Here is a 16,842-nt window from a genome sequence, read left to right on the forward strand (position 1 = left end):
TTTAGCAAGCACCATCTGGCACCTGCGATTCATCGCCACTTTCCATCCGCCCAGAGGTGAGAGGGGCAGAAGGCAAAGGACGCGCGCGCAGGGATGGTGTGACCCAGTTTTTCGGCAACTTTCAGCTGATCGCAACCCCTCCCCCAACCGAAACTCTTTAATCATCCATCAAGCCAGAAAAGTACAGTCACTTCTGCCTCGTCTTTGGAGTTGGAAAAGAGGCGAAGCAAGGAAAGCAAGGAAAGGAGGTTCGCCCCTTTGCTTCCCCCATTGCCAAACGGCCGCGGCGCAGAGCCGCGGTGCGGCCGGAAGGGGCCGCTGTTCGCTCAGAGCAGCCACGCCGCTGCTGCCGCCGCCGCCGCACCTCCCACGGCCCCGCTGGCCCAGCCCCGCCAAGTTCCAACAGCCCCCAGTCGAGCGAGCGCCGGGAACCAGCACCGCCCCGGCAGGAGCAGACGGCGCTCAGACCAGCCGAGCTGCGGCGTGCGTCGGAAAGGCTCCTGGGAAAGTCCCACGACCCGGGGACTTTGGAAAGGAGAGAGCGAGCAGCCCCGGCGCGCGCAAATCTGCAAGTGAGCGCTCCGCTCCCTACCATTCCTCTCGCATCCCTAGCGCCTTCCCACCCCTCGGACCCGCGCCTCCCCGGGCGCTCGCCGGCTCCCGCGATGAATCCAGCGCTGGACAACCAGACCGATGTGGCGGGCCTGCTCCTGGCCAACAGCAGCGAGGCGCTGGAGCGCGCGGTGCGCTGCTGCACCCAGGCGTCGGTGGTGACCGACGACGGCTTCGCCGAGGGCGGCCCGGACGAGCGCAGCCTGTACATCATGCGCGTGGTACAGATCGCCGTCATGTGTGTGCTCTCGCTCACCGTGGTCTTTGGCATCTTCTTCCTTGGCTGCAACCTCCTCATCAAGTCCGAGGGCATGATCAACTTCCTGGTGAAAGACCGGAGACCGTCTAAGGAGGTGGAGGCGGTGGTCGTGGGGCCCTACTGACCGGTCCTCCCACCTCCGCGACAGCCGCCCCAACGCCTCCCCACCTAGCCAGCCCGGCCGCGCCCCTCACCATCCGAGACTGGGCGAAGCAAACCTGTCGGAGTCAATTATTTCTCTCGACTTTCGCCTTTCGGGATGAAGCGACCCGTTTCTCGCTGGCCCTCTGAAAGCCCCCATTCCTGGCAGTAGGAGGAGAGCGCCCTGACTGGACTCAGCAGCAAGTGGCAAGAAGAGGGCAATTAGGGCGCAGAACTTTGGAAGCTGCCGGTAGCGTGGGATGCGGGGAGACCGACCGGGTCGACGGCCCTCCTCCACCGCAGGTGGGCCAAGCTCTCGGGGCAGGTGGAGAGGGCGGGCAGGGGAGAGACCCAGCGGCACCGATTGCCTGGTGGCCCGAAAAGTGACCGGTGTATACGCCACGCAACAGAACTAATGGGGACACACAAATCAGTGTCAGGATTCGCGCCCATTCTCTCCCGCTCCTCTCAGCCCCTGGCGGGAGAGACTATAAATACCTTTGATTGATTGTAACGTGCCGTTTTAAGGGATTTTGTGTTTGTTTGCTTGAATACAAATATTTGATAAGTCCTTTGTTGCCCTAGTGGCCTGTTTGCCTGCCTGGGGTTAGAGTTTTGTTGTCGTGGGAGAAGGGGTAGAGGGAGGGGGCGCCTGCGAATGTGAACTGGGTGATTTGTTTCTTTTATTGAATTTGCAACGGGGGGGGGGGGCGTGGGAGGTTAGGGTGCGGGGGTGGGGAGGTGGTTAACGCCCTAGCTAGTGCCGGGGCGAAGACTTGGAATAGAACTTGTAGCTCGTGACTGCACGGTTTACGCCACAAAAGTGCTCTTGACATTCATGACACAGTTTTGAGTTTTTTCTTTCTTTCTTTTTTTTTTTTTTCGTATTTAACATTTCCTTAATAAACGCAACATATAAGTGTTTTGTTCCTGGCTTCCTGGTGGTCATTCTGGGCTCTGGGCAGAAGGGAATGCGTGGTGGTGAGGAGTCAGGTTACAGGCCCAGGGAATTCGCTTTGGAGAGCTGCAATTCAACTCGTGGATCCCGAGGAGGGACGAGGGTGTGGGCAAGACGGAGAGGCCTAGGGACTAGTCAGACGTAGCCAAGCCTCAGGCACAGGAGCCATGCTGGAGGCAGCATCCTTTGTTTTCTCTAACAGTTAATATTTTATGTTTCATTTAGGCTCAGCTCTCTGAGCCAGGACAGACAACAGGAGGCCCCCGCGGGGAAGATGACACTTCCATGCAGGGCTCCAGTGAGAACACAGGGTTACACCGCTAATGAAGGGAAGAGATGGTTTGGCCAGCCTTCAGGGAGGGCGTCTTGCCCCTGACCAACGTCAGCAAGAGGGCGTCGGGATGCTGCCGAAGAATCAATAAATAATTAATGAATAAATGTGAGGAAAAGTAGCTGCTAAAGTACATAATGAGGCTAAGTCTCCCTGAGGTAAAACACTGTTACTAAAACATGGCATGCATTGTCTTTGCCATATTACATTTTCTAGGGAAAAGGCCTGGTTAAAAGGGGAACTCGATCTGCTTTTTTAAATTTGGAGTTTCCAACCCCAGGCCAGATAAAAAGGTTCAGAGGAGTTAGCCAAGGTCCTGAAGTCCTGTGGGGGGTGAGTATTACAACCCAAACTGGGAAGGATGGGCTGGAGTGGAACTACAGATGGTGGGAGGCACATTTAGGACTTAGAAATTGAACAGTGATGGAAAGAAGAGCCTAGAAAACGGTGAATGTGAAAGTAACCCATACAATACAAGAACTTCAAGCCCAAACTTGATAAGAGGGTTAGAGCAGCTTGTATTCACACTTGGGGGTTAGGATCCTAAATATTTTCAAAAATATAAAGGATCCTCTACTATACTATAGCAATGCAAGACTTCACAACAGCAGATACAAGACTGACTAAAATTCAATAAAAATAATGTGTCCCATTTACTCAGGAAGAAGCACAACTGGTGGAAACATGTCCATTGAGTCAAAGATGGGGATCTAAAGGCTTGAGTGTCCTTTAACATCCTATCCCTATTAAGTGTGGATTTCACTCTCAAATCTTGCCAGGAATTATGACTTCAAATGGTTTTTTGAATGCTGGTAGGTTGCAGGCTTGCAAAAAAGGATTAGGAAGTTTTGCCTGCTGTTCCTGTCTTTGCAGCTGGTAAGAGTTTGCTTATTTGTTTTGTTTTTGTTTTTGTTTTTTGTATCTGGGGAGGGGAGCAGAGTCAACACGTAGTTAAGGGTGAGTCATGGAAGACAGTTTACTTTTGCTAATGGATAGGACAGGAAATGGAGGCTTTTTATTTTAGTAGACAGTTTCTGTGGCACCAAGTTAATCTGCTGCCTCCATGTTTCAAAGAGAGAAACAAAACACAGCAACCCGTTCACGCTGGGACAAACCAGACGTTTAAAATTAAACTCGGGTTTCTTTCGTGGCTGCCACATCTGCTGAGGGTTCTGTATTCCTACAAATTTATTAGCCCATCAGTGAATTCAGTGCTCTGGTGGAAATCGATTTGGAATCAAAAACTAATCAGCCAGGGTTTTTAGGAATCCTGCTACGTGTTCTGCTGTGCAAGGAGCATGCTTCTAGCAAGTTTCAGACAGAAAGGTTTCATACCTACGGGTCCATTTTCGCTTGTTTGTATAGAACAGACATTTCCATTGAAAGCCCAAGTCCTGAAAATTGAAAAAGGGGACTGCCCAAGCTATTCTGTTCCTACCATCTCCCCTAGCAATACAATTCCCTTCATACTTGTTCCTCTTAATACTGCTTTACACCTCTTTCCTCCTCCCTGCAAAAGAAAATTTAGTTTCTCCTTACCTCAACTATCCAAATTTATTCTCTTGCTCCCAGAAATTGTGATTGTCAGACAAACCAGAACGTGCAACATTTAGTCCTTAGGTAAAAAAAGATATGTGAACAGAGCTATGTAATCCATGATCTATGCATTTATAGGGAAATGCACATAGTCTGAAAATATCATAGCCCTGGGGACCATTTCCTGCCAACAACTCTTCTCCACAGCCCTTAGATCCATTTGTTACTTCGAGAGATGCCAAGTGGTTCTGGTTTTTATAGATGAGGTGATGTGTGCAAGAAGCTTTTTACACTCCATATTCCCTGATGGCCACACGGCAACCACTTTCTTTTGTCCCACACCACTCCCTGTCTCACCCTGCCTTTGGCTCCATCTCTCTCTGATTCTACAAATACATTAAATGAAACTTTTTAATCCTGCCCAGAGTGTATGGAGCATCTATCCTTTCCCACAGACATGCTGTAAAGGCAAGTGAGTTTTAAAAGTCACTATCTGTTTTGCCTGAGAAAACAGTTTCTGCTTTAAGAGATTGGGAATTGAGACAGAAAGATGCAAACAGGCAAGAGTATATCATCCCACACTTAGGTCCACCATTTGATCGGTAATTAGTGGGAAGTCCTGAGAGAGAGAGACGGCTTTCTGTAAAAGCTTGCTGCTTCAGACACAGTCCATGGGGAGGTATCTTATACTTCCTGAAACCCTTCTGGAAATACAGCAGGAGCAGAGAGAGGTTTTTGTAGACTCAGCAAGTAGATTAGCAGGGTGGTAACCCCTCTCAGGCTGTGAAGACAACCGCTATGCCACTGAGGCTGAGTGCCCTCCACCTAAGGGGCTTAGCCAATTGTTGATAAGTGTTATTTTTCTTAGGATTTTAACATAGACCTTGCCACTCTCTCTGAAAATGTATTAAGAACTTGAGTTCTGGACACCTTAAGGGTGTTTGAGGGAAGTCAAAATATAAAGGTCATCCACCTGTCTTAGGTCTTGTGCTTGATTATTGATTTCTGAGCCATCCTAACTTCTCCTTGGATCCCGAGTCAGTCCTGTGACTGTGTCTTCCTGCACTAATTTTGAGTGGAAAGGGAAAGACACACTGGACTATGATGCAGGAAAGCTTTGTTCCAGTCTCTGAGTAGCTGAGTATCGTCATCCCTGAAATGAAAAAGATGAATTCTAAAAGGACATTCCAATTCTATGGTTCTATTGAATTAGCTTGTTTAACATTTCCTTGTCCATTAAGATGTTCCATACATCTCTTTATGAGGTACCTTAGAAATGTATTTTATCTTTGCAATCTTGGTCCTTTGCATAGAAATGTTATTGCCCAGAGTCAAGTACTCTTTGACTCATAATGTGTTACTTGCAATAATCAAAGCAAAATTTCAGACACCCAACCAGGCCTGGGTAGACAGCAGTTTATAAACTGACGGAGCACACGTCATCTCACCAGTGCCTTAAATATTCCGGATCTCTATATTCTCACTGGATGGCACAATGAAAGCAAGCCCATCGAACAAAAACAGGAAACAACTGGCAAGCGATTTGTCTAGATCGTGCACATTCAGGATAATACGTGCTGTTGTTTACAGAAACTTCTTGGGTGTTTGAAGACAAATCAACAGCCAATTTTTCTCCCCCAAAGCATTTTTCCCCTCTGAGCCTCCGTGACAGCACACAGCAGCTGTTCCACATGCAGTTTAGAGCCTTCGTTAGCCTTGGCTTATTATAATTGTCATGGGGGGAGGGGGGTTGCAATGCCAGGAAAGGATTCCAGGGCTCAGTTTGTTCTGTAAGACTCAAACCTAGTTTGAAAGCCTGTTGAAGCTGCAAGTCTACAGCAATCCCCAAAACAGGAATCAACAAATCTTTTATCCACCTGCCAAATCCCATTTAGTTATGTGCACAATAGCTCAAATGGGATATGTTTTAAAGTCAGTTCCAACAAGAGTAATTGTTTCCTAATCTCTGAATTTAAATGCTCAATGGTTAATTGCTTCCATGGCCAATCTCACAGTCTTCTTTTCCAAATATTTTTGTATTGCTTTAGATGCTTAAAATGTTTCAAAGTCTAGGATCAAATTTATAGCATCAGCTTAGGTTTAAAAATTCTTGGAAAGTGCAGTTTAGGAAAAACTAAAGTAGGTAATATTATTAGCAAGTCATGTATCATTTATGGTGATCATAATAGAATAGTCTAAATTTACTACTTATATTTGAAGAAGTCAAAAGATTTCAGAGGGAGCTTCTACAAGGACTGTTACAAAGATAACTAGATGCACTTTTAAATACTTCTCAGTAAGCTTACCAACAGTGGCTTGCTTCTAACCTAAATAATATATACTCAATGAGAATTTAAAAAAGCATATACTCATTGATCTATTTATTATTTTTTGAAGGGCATTTCCATCCCTAGATATACGTAAGAGTTGGCTTGCTGAAATATTTTTTGAGTGGGTAAATGCAGGCACAAAGTGATCAATACATTAAAGGTCAAGCTATCTGTGATAATGCTGGAACAAAACTCTGCCCTGCTCCCATTGTAAAACTAGTTTCCATTATATAGTAATATTTTCCAAACTCACCAGTCAAACAGATAGTGTTTGTCAAGCACTCATGTATACATGGTACATTACAAGTTATTACTGAGACAATGAGATGATTCCTACTCATTTGAGCCATAAAACACAGGCACAGATAAACACACAGGAGGGAAGGCATGTGAACTACCCCAAAGAGTCAAATAATAAAGAAATTGCTCCTATTTACTATTTCTGGAATTCAGAGTGATATGAATATACATACATAATTACACTATAGCCTCCATGTTGGCAGTTTATTACAAGGAGAAAATGTTAGTTTTTCTCATCAGATTTTTTTTCATATTTGCCTTCTGCCCTCACCAATTCCTCTTTCATTATATACTCCATCCCTCACCCACATCTAAAGATATACTGCCCTGAAAGAGTCATTGATTTTTATCAGACCAAGACTCCACATGTCTGATTACTTTGGGAAAAGAATCCCTCTGGGATACAGAGTGTCTCTTTTGCTGTATTTATTTTCCTATAAATTGAGCAGGATCATGTAGTTCATATTCTAAATAGTATTGATTAAGGCAGGTGCACGTGCACTTACTCACATACTCCGTCTCCCATATTTTATACTGATGAAACATAGCCATTCTGCAGACTATAAGTAAGCATCACATATTCTCCAGCTGTTTTATACTATCTGTTTGCAATAAAATGACGCATAGAAAAGTTGAAATAGTCCCAAAATGTTGAGTGAATAAGATTTATGCAAGGTGCCTAGAGTCTTACAATACATCTCTATCTTGACATATATGTTTCAATCTTCATCTAAGAACTGGAAAGAAAAAAAGAAAACTAAAACCCCAAGGGACAGAAAAGTCAAAGATTATATATTGCACAAGCTTAAAAATCTTTAAATGCTAAGTTAAGAGAAATGAGAAAGGACCCTAAATTTGAAGAAGATCAATGAAAACAAGAAGAACCTATTAAGTCTCTAGAAATTTACAGGCGATTCTGAATTCTCAAAATGGCAACTAGGAAATTGTACATTTAGAAGACTTAAGAAAGGATCAAAGACTACCAGGTGAAAGAGCTAGGCAATGAAAGAAGAATGTGAAAAATTGTTAATTCCTCCTCCATTTCTCTCTCCTCTGCAGAGTCTCGCACTATTGCAAGCATCCTGTTATATATAGCTAGCTCAATTTTCTTATATCCAAAGGTCAAAGAGGCCTTGCCTGATCTTCTTATCTTTATCATCAATAAATATTTATTATTTAGTATCTAGTATAGGCATGACTCTGCACTAGCTACTAACTTAGACCTTGGAAGGTGAGTGCAAAGTATCATGGAATTTAAAGAGGCCTTCTGTGATCCCATCCTGTCTTCTGCTTGATTTGTGTCTATGGAGATCCAGTTACATATGAGATACACATACTTGTGACTTTTCCCCTTACAGATGAAGTACTCTCTATTCTCTATAATTAATGTGAAGGCCTGGACTACTCAAACAACTTAATTTGACTTTCTCCCATGCCTTCAGGTAGCATACATAAGGTTCACTGTACATTATATATTCAAGCTCAAGATAAGCATGAATATGGAAGGCCTAAAGAAAGAGCTCCAAATGAATTTCTTGAGGCTACCTATATTTTTCTACAAATTCAGCTTGGGAATACATGTTTTATTCATTTCCCCCACCATGAATTTTCAAGGCCTGAATAATTAACAAAAAGGATCAAGTGTGAAATTCCCTGCCTGACATTTCATAAATGAGCTAAGAAAAGAATGTATCCTTGTTCTGAGTAACATAAATATCTTCTAAATTTACAAAACGTTCAACCCAGAATGCACTACGTTAATTGAGACTCTTTGAGTTGCCATCATCATAAACCCTATTCAAGCGAAGGTTAAGTTAAGATGCTGAACTTCCTGACTCAGGGGACTTGCAAGACCAAGGGTACAGCTACTTCAGCTGCACAAGAAGCTGATGTATCATGCCATTCTGATTCTTCCACAATCTCCTTCTTTCAGCAAAGCTCTTCCACCTAGAGAGAGAAGGGGAATAAAAAAAGACCCCCCCCCTCCAAGCCCACACTCACATCTTACCTGTCTAATGACTGTAGCAGAAAGAAACTGTCTTCCTGGGCGAACTCTAGCCCAGTTTGGACCATGTGTTTATCCCTGAACAAATCTCTGTGACTGGGGTGGTTGGAGGAAGCAGGGTGTCCTTGGTCACTGCCATTCCTGTGGTGAGAGGGAGAGAACACAGGGAAGAAGGGTCAGTTCTATTCAACCACAAGCCCATGAGTCCTCACAGAAGAGATTCTGTCTGTTATCAGAAGAAGCAACAGGGCTGCTGGACATCCTAAAATGATTCTCACCTAGTTCAAAGGAACAACACCAGCTAGACACTGGTAGAGTCAAGTAATTGGACCTACAGCTCCTGACTCTTAACCTAGTATTCTTTTAAAAACCATTTATTCTATCAACTGTCTTTCAGCAAGACTCAGAAGCCTTTTTAAATTTCTTTCATGATTCTGTGTCTGTGCTGATGTAGTTCCACAAGCCCTGGGTAGTAGCCTGGATTTCTGGGGCAGGCATTGCCACCACCGTACCCAGTGATAGGAATTTCAGCCAGTCGTCAGACATCTCCATTTGTCTATGAAAATAAAATCATTTGCCCACCTTAGGTCTGGCCAGGCAGAAAAATGTCCTTGAGATGGTAAATTTTATGTTAAGAAAATCTTTAATATGATCAATTATTAAACAAAATGAAGATTTATTTGCTGCAGGACTTCTCTTCTAAACTTTCTCGCTCTCTATGGGATAGATAAAATATTTAGCGTTTCCAAGTTGATCTGACAAACTCACTTTGATGGACTTTCTCTCATGACCCATCTTCCTTGGAAATGCTGTTTCTCTGTAAGTACATGTGATATTTTTATTGCCTTTCTTTGAATCCTTCTTTATTCTGTTTCTAAATTGTCCCTTATCTGAAATCATCCTAACCCAGAGAGCTGGCCCAGCTTTCTGATCCCACTTTGGGTTATAATTTCTGGGAGTTGGTATTTGGTGTGTAATCTTTTTACACCTTAACATTTGACCATTGGGGGCATACTTCATTACACGGTGGTCTACAAAATCTTGTTCTCACTCTGACACAGTAAAACATGTACTACCCTGATTTACTTGAATTGAGATCTATATCAAGGCCTGCTTGGATTTTATTTTAAAAGAATGAAATATCTAAGTTTTTTATATCCTCTCAGTGAATAATAATTTTTTTTAATGTTCTTTTATTAAAGTTCTCTAACATTAAGAAGATTTATAAGTAGAAACTTTTAGGGATGTCAAGGCAATTAACCGTGGTAAATATAAGATACATCATTTTAAAATAATAATATATAAAGAACCAAATAGTAATATTGAAAATTTGAAAATTTACAATTGAAATGTATTCTTCATTTATTTTATTTTTATTTTTACTTATTTTTGAGAGAGATAAGGAGAGAAGTAGGGGAGTGAGGAGAGGAATAGGGAGAGGGAGAAGGAGAGAGAGAATCCCAAGAAGTCTCCATGCCCAGTGTGGAGCCCTATGCAGGGCTTGATTTCATAACCATGAGATCATGACCTGAGCTGAAATCAAGAGTCAGTCCCTTAACCTACTGAGCCACCCAGGGCCTCTGTATTCTCCATTTTAAAGGAGAATTTACTAAAATATTATTTTGGCTTTGGGATAAACATCTACTTCAAAATTAAACCCATATTTACCTTTGTATGAGATTGCACACCTCAAATATTATAATACAGAGATTAAATTTTGCTGAATTCTTTGCATTTGTTAAATGTATTCTAATTCCCCATTCTACAAAGCAAAGACTTTACTGACTATTGAGATAAGGAAAAGCTATTCAAAGGTGGAAACTTCACTCTTTGATATGGAGTTTCATTTCATGCTTAATGTGTTGTGTAGACAAAGAAAATATTAATAATGTTCCACGATTCGATGATTTTTGAGATAAAAATATTTTCAATTATAATTCAAGGGAGTCAGAAAGAGTGCTTAGACATTGGAGAAGTACTATAAGAAAGGTTTTATGACCACCAAGGGCACTGTCTTTTTAGAGCGTGGGTTACCTGTCAGGTATCAGTAGCTTAGGAAAAGTTGAATGAGGGATGCCTGGGTGGCTCAGTTGAGCATCTGACTTTGGCTCAGGTCATGATCTCACAGTTTGTGAGTTTGAGCCCCACATCAGGCTCCATGCTGTCAGCTCAGAGCCTGCTTGGAATTCTCTCTCTCCCTCTCTCTCTGCCCCTCCCCACTTGCATTTCTCCCTCTCTCAAAAATGAATAAACATTAAAAAAGAGAGAGAGAGAGAGAGAGGTAAAAAAAAGAAAGGTTGAATGAAGTTATAATTTTTTTATATTTCCATGTTTCAATGAAATTATATGCCATAATATTAGGCCATTCTATAAGACTATCTGACTTTCTTCTATCCTATGTTTTCAATTGAGAAATGAAAAGTTATTATTTTAAGAGAATTTTGTTTCCACACTGATTCCAAAGCACTTAATCACAGTATAATATAGTCCTATTTTCTCTCTTCTCTTCTTCCTATTGTCTTCTAGTTGTATCATATTATTGACACAGTGGATTTTCAAGTTCTGTTCATAGAAACTTGGTAGGCATCAAAAAGGTTCTTGTTGATTACTGTCGTCATCATCATCCATTCATAGCAATGACTAATAGCTGCTAATATTAACCATAGTTGGTACTGTACACGTTACTTCAAACTCCTTACATCTTTAGAAGTAATATCCCACTCCCACAAATGCGAAAATGGAGGGACTGAGGGTTGGTAGCTATTCCAAGGTCACATAGCTGAAATGTTCTTGTGCTAAGAGGTGAACCCGGATCTGAGACATCACAAACCAAGAGAACCTCCTGAATGTTATCCTGCTAATTCTTCTGGTGTCAGATTGACAGTGGGGCAAGTTTCAACTTTTTCACACACGGTGCTGTGTCATTGAAAACTTGTATCCACCCCTACAGCTTTGAGTAATGATTTCACATAGAGGAGATGCAAAGCAATTTATCATTCTGGTAGATTTAGAGTTTGCTAGTAGCAGATGGTTCTAGGAGGTGGGAATGTGGGTTTAGGAGGCAATTCAAATGGGCCTCAACTTGTCCAATTATATAGCCCTGTGACTTGGAAATGAATAGAGATTTTAAAAAACTATTTTCTCCCTGAATTCTATAACCACCAAGGCCTCTAGTGTTCATTTATGTTGCTTAAACAATTTTTTGTTGAAACTCTGCTTACAATATAGTTGTGACTAAATTATTTTATTCTAAAACAGGGCTCATTTGCTTGATGTCAACAAATGTCCTTTAAAGTTATGAGACACTTTTGTACACTAGACTAGCTTACAAAATTATAATTTACTTTATGGAGTCCTTATTACTATTTGTCCCCCTTCTAAGCACTTTTCATGTATTGGATCACACAGTCTTTACAACCATCTTATGAGGTAGTTTCTCTTCTCATTTGTGAGAAAACTGAAGAGCAGAGGGAACATATATTGACTGACTAAACCTGGAAACTAAAATATTCTGAGAGACTTGAGCAATGATCTGCCTTTAACAAGATAAAATTTAACCTGGGAAAATACAACGTCCTGTCTTGGGTCTAAAACAGCTGTGCACGTATAGAATGGGGACAATACAGATCACAAATACAAAAGATGTAAGCTGTTTTTCAAAAAGAAGTGCTAGACAAGTCAATGGAATATTGAGATAACCAAAAAAGAAAAGAAAAAAATTGAACTTAGCCTGCATTGATGGAAGTAGGGGCAGGTATGAGGCCAGCTCTATTCTGTTTCTTGATTATTCCAATCTTAGAGTGGTTCTGTCTTAATATCATTTTTTTTTTTAAGTTGTAAACAAACTAAATGTATTCAAAGAAAGCAACTATACTGGCAAGGGTTCTAAAACCATGTTAAATGAAAAACGGTCAAAGGAGTAGGTAGCAGTGTTTACCATTGAAGAAAAGGAGGGGGAAGCCTCAGGAATAACAGAATAGCTGTGCTCCAATATCTGAGTAACTGACATAAACAGGAGGAATTATATGTGTTTAGTATACGCCCAAGTAGGAAAATTGGCAACAGTGAGCAGAGGAAGCCACACACAGAGAGAGGTCAACTCTTAACCAGCAAGATTTTTCTAATAGCTGGAGCCTTACAAATATAAAGTGAACTGCCTTTGGAGAGAATAAATTCCATTTTTGGATGCCCATTCAGGAGGGATGTTACAAAGGAGATTCAAGAAATAGACTAGATGTTTGAGGTGCCTTCTAGTCCTGTGCTTTCATTATTCTTGACTCTTCCCTTTTGGATAGAAGACTGCAGGCACCTGGCGGGAGGCTTTGCTGTCTGGCCAGAAAGAGCAGCAGCCTGATCAGGGACTTTGGAGTTACAGGGTTTTGGCAGAAGTAGCAAGACCTGGAGTACAAATCAGAAGGCTGAGTCCTCTTTTCTCACTCGGATGCCTGCCTTTTCTTACAACTTGCCCGTTGTGCTAAAATCATCTTCTATTACATCTTGGCCATAAATATTGTTAAGTTTCTGATCTCACTTTTTAAGGCACCACTCTTAATTGGTTTGTCCAGAAGTTACACTCAAAATGACTTTGAAATTATTTTACTGAGGGAGGTGCAGACATAGCCTGCCAGCTTTCTCCAAGTTTAAAGGCTAGTTCTTACATTAAGCTCCCTGGCTCTAAAGGAAAATTAAGCTAGCTTGGGGCACATATTTATCCAAAACAAAAGGATCCCTGAGGTATGGACTCACGGATTTAACAAGATTTTGATTCCTTACTATATAGCTAAAAAGGTGTTAATGGATAAATCATTCTTTCTAATGCAGCATAAGATGTGGTCTCTGTCACACTAAATAATCAGATATAAGAAACATTGCATTTGTTCTGGGAAAGAAAACTTAATACCTTGATGTCTCAAGGCTTGAGAACACATACAGAATCCAGGCCTGTAATTATATCTTTGTGTTTCAGAATCTGCATAGCCCTGCAAAGAACACAGTCCCTGATGTGAAGGGTAGGAAGTTTTTGCCAGTGTGCTGTCAAAATTTCAAAGTATCTTTCCACGATACCATAGTCTACCTCCTAAGAAAAAAAAAATTTAATTAGTTTTCCAACAAGAGAAATGTTTTAGGCTAGATCTTTCCAGATGGGAGAGACATTCCTAGTAGACACACACACACTGGAGACATGAAGACCACCTTTCTGAAAGCAGATTGATTCTGTTCATCCCATTGGAAAGAGAGGATGTAGTAAGTTTCACTGAGAAGGAGACCACTCATACATCCTGAATCAGAATGAGCCCTGTTGGGGGTGCCTGGGTGGCTCAGTCGGTTAAGCATCCGACTTTGGCTCAGGTCATGATCTCGCAGTCTGTGAGTTTGAGCCCCGCATCAGGCTTTGTGCCATCAGCTCAGAACCTGGAGCCTGCTTTGGATTCTGTGTTTCCCTTTCTCTCTGCCCCTCCCTCACGCGCACTCTGTCTCTCTCTCTCTCAAAAATAAACATTTAAAAAAATTAAAAATTAAATAAAAAAAAAAATCAGTCTCTTGGGGACAGGGGGCCCCTGCATGGTTCAGTGGGTTAAGTATTTGACTTCACTTCAGGTCATGATCTCACGGCTTCTGAGTTCAAGCCCCTAGTTGGGCTCTGTGCTGACAGGTCAGAGCCTGTAGCCTGGTTCGGATTCTGTGTCTCCTTCTCTCTCTGCCCCTCCTCTGCTTGCTCTCTGTCTGTCTCTATCTCTCTCTCTCAAAAATAATAAACATTAAAAAAATTTTTTTAAAGAAAATGTTATTCACTTAAAATTGGTAAAATGTCTTCTTAATGGTTTAATGTTTTAAAATAAAAGGAGAAAATTTGTGAAATCATAAGACGCAAGTTGTCTATTTCCCAGGTGACACCACTCTTAAACTAAACACAACTTACTATTTAAAATACCCTGACCTAATTTCATACAGTCATGTGACCTCACAGTCCTGTATTCCAAAGTCACTGTATTTGGCATTCTTATCTTAGGATCTTGCTTAAATACCCCTTGCTATAATATAATTACATGCTCTGTCCTCAGAGTGGCCTTTATTTTGAAAATCTGCCAGGAATGCCATCATATGGGTGTTAGAGTTTTATTAAACACAGCCCCAGAGAATGTCTTTCAAAGGATACATTTCACCTGGTTTCCATAAAACACAAAGTAGCATATGCTTTGAAATGACAATAAATCATCTTTAAACTTAGACTTAAAAATAACATATTATTTTGTCTTAAACTCTGATCAGAGAGAAAAATGCTTCCTAGAAGGAATCTTGTGGTTTATCTGTGTCATATATCTCTGGGGCACCTGGTAGCACAGTAGTTGGTGGGAGAGGGTCCCAAATGTCTAACTAACATAGACAACTGGTGCTCATGACTTCCTCAGCTCTGCTGAATCTTCAGACCTTAACCAGACTCATTTCTGCCCAGTTTCTGAGCTGATTAGAGAATATGATAGGGGCTTCCTGGGGACCAGCTGATGGAATCTTATTGATCTTACAATATCTGGCATGCTCAACACATGAGAATCTTTGTCCAAAGAACCACAGCCTTTCCTCTGAAGCCCACTTATTTGTCTAATCTACACAGATGGCTTCTGTCTAAATGTCTTGGCATGTGTGGTAGAGTTGGACTGATCATTTTACACTGCCACACCTTTCCTCTCTCAGGGAACTGGAACTCTGTCCGGATATGCTCCTAGTAGTTGCTAGGACCATCTAGAATTGTGATGCCACCACCTCATTCCATAAAGCATAATGCTGCTTCAAAACTACTACTATTTTGTCCCAACATTTACAGTACATGCTTTGTGTACTCACGACAGCCAAGCTCAAACTCAAGTTAACCATACTCCTAACCTATTTGGAGGAGTCCTGGATCCCCTCATTTTGGAGTCCACGTTGCCATGGAGTTAGCTCCTCAACTCTGACCCCTTGTTTCCTATTCCTTTCCCATTCCCCTGATGTGTTATGAAGACCCCCGTATGCTTTCAGCCCAGGTTTTATACCTGGCTGAGAGCCATGTCTGTTCAAGTGAAATGTACATTTCTGCTGCTTACTCTACCTGCGTACCCAGTGAGACTGTAGGCAACTGACAAAGTGTTCAATGAGAGGGTAAACGTTCAAACACAGAGGCCAGGAAGATGATTTAAGATGCCGTTTTGGTCCTGAACTTGAGAAGCACTGGACGTGGCCACTCCTTTGACACACACTTGAATTTGGGGTGGGTCAGCTAATAAAAGCTCTTAAAAACATTACTCAGATAACATTGCATTGTTCTTCACTATGTAATGCTCCCACAATACTTCAGGGCAAGGTTAAATTACTTTTAAGTTATTTATCATTCTGGACTCACTGGTTCACTCATCTTTCTTATTATGTAGATTAAATCAAGAGTTGATTTTTATGTGGAAGAAATTCCTAGAAGTAAAGAAGGTGAGGTTATAAATGATATTTTTAGAGAAACTTCTTTCCTTAAGATATTTAAGAATAAAAAAGAATCTTCTGTGTAGAAATATTTTATTAAATTTTATATTTAATAAAATGAGTCAGGAGAGTGAATCATAAGATTTCTGCAAAACCTTTCTAGTATCCTATGAAAAGATGTAGCTACTGTTTACATGCCAGTGATTGGGGATTATGGTTTCATGCAACAATATTCTGACTTAGCCTATTTATGAGCCAGGACCATAAGGGATGCTCCATCACTTTCACATTTACAGATAAATATGCCAGCCTCCGTTGTTTTTTGTTTGTTTGTTTTTTACTGCAAGACAAGTCTTCTGAACAGTGACAAATATTAAAACCCTTTGGGAGTGGAGGCTCAGTAGTGTGGCTCAGTGAGTCTAATTTGGATTCTATTTCCCTTGATTCTAGGGAATTGGGAAGGTGAGTGTGAAATGACTTTGGTTCCCGACACCAGTTGCATAGATTTATTTCAGTGATTGATTAAAAGATCACATGGTTTTGCTAAGCACTGCAACCCTGTATCAATCTTCAAGAGAGCTGAAACTGCCATTGATTCTGCCCTGCTGTCTTAGGAAGGAAATTCTGAAAGACTGCATCCAGCCGTTAATAGGCATAAGCCGAGTTAATAGTTGCTTCAATTGCTGAGCAGTGGTAGGGCATGAAAAGAAGCAGGTCCAACACATTTCACTGTCGTCTTTAAACAAAAAGTCTTCATCTATTTTATTTGGTCAATTAAATTTAGATGCAGACAATATGAATGATTTTTGCAGTCAAAAATTAAAGGGATGCTTACTTTGGGAACATTTAACCTTGAATAACCAATTTGATATTTCTTTTAGGCTACTATTTGATGCATGGGAGTGTATGTCAATTATTATT

At 41.4% G+C, this 16,842-nt stretch overlaps 1 protein-coding gene across 1 annotated transcript; it reads left to right on the plus strand.

Moving 5' to 3' along the window:
- The first annotated feature begins 238 nt into the window (after positions 1–238).
- RPRM (reprimo, TP53 dependent G2 arrest mediator homolog) lies at positions 239–1,583 on the plus strand. The gene has a single exon (XM_058715241.1). It carries the CDS (start codon positions 666–668, stop codon positions 993–995), a length of 330 nt encoding a protein of 109 aa, XP_058571224.1. The 5' UTR covers positions 239–665; the 3' UTR covers positions 996–1,583.
- Positions 1,584–16,842: the final 15,259 nt, after the last annotated feature.

Source organism: Neofelis nebulosa, chromosome 2 (genome assembly GCF_028018385.1).
Source record: "Neofelis nebulosa isolate mNeoNeb1 chromosome 2, mNeoNeb1.pri, whole genome shotgun sequence".
Taxonomy (NCBI): Eukaryota; Metazoa; Chordata; class Mammalia; order Carnivora; family Felidae; genus Neofelis; species Neofelis nebulosa.

Excerpts from the sequence above, each read along its gene's own strand:
- RPRM (XM_058715241.1), top strand. The coding sequence starts at position 666 with ATGAATCCAGCGCTGGACAACCAGACCGATGTGGCGGGCCTGCTCCTG.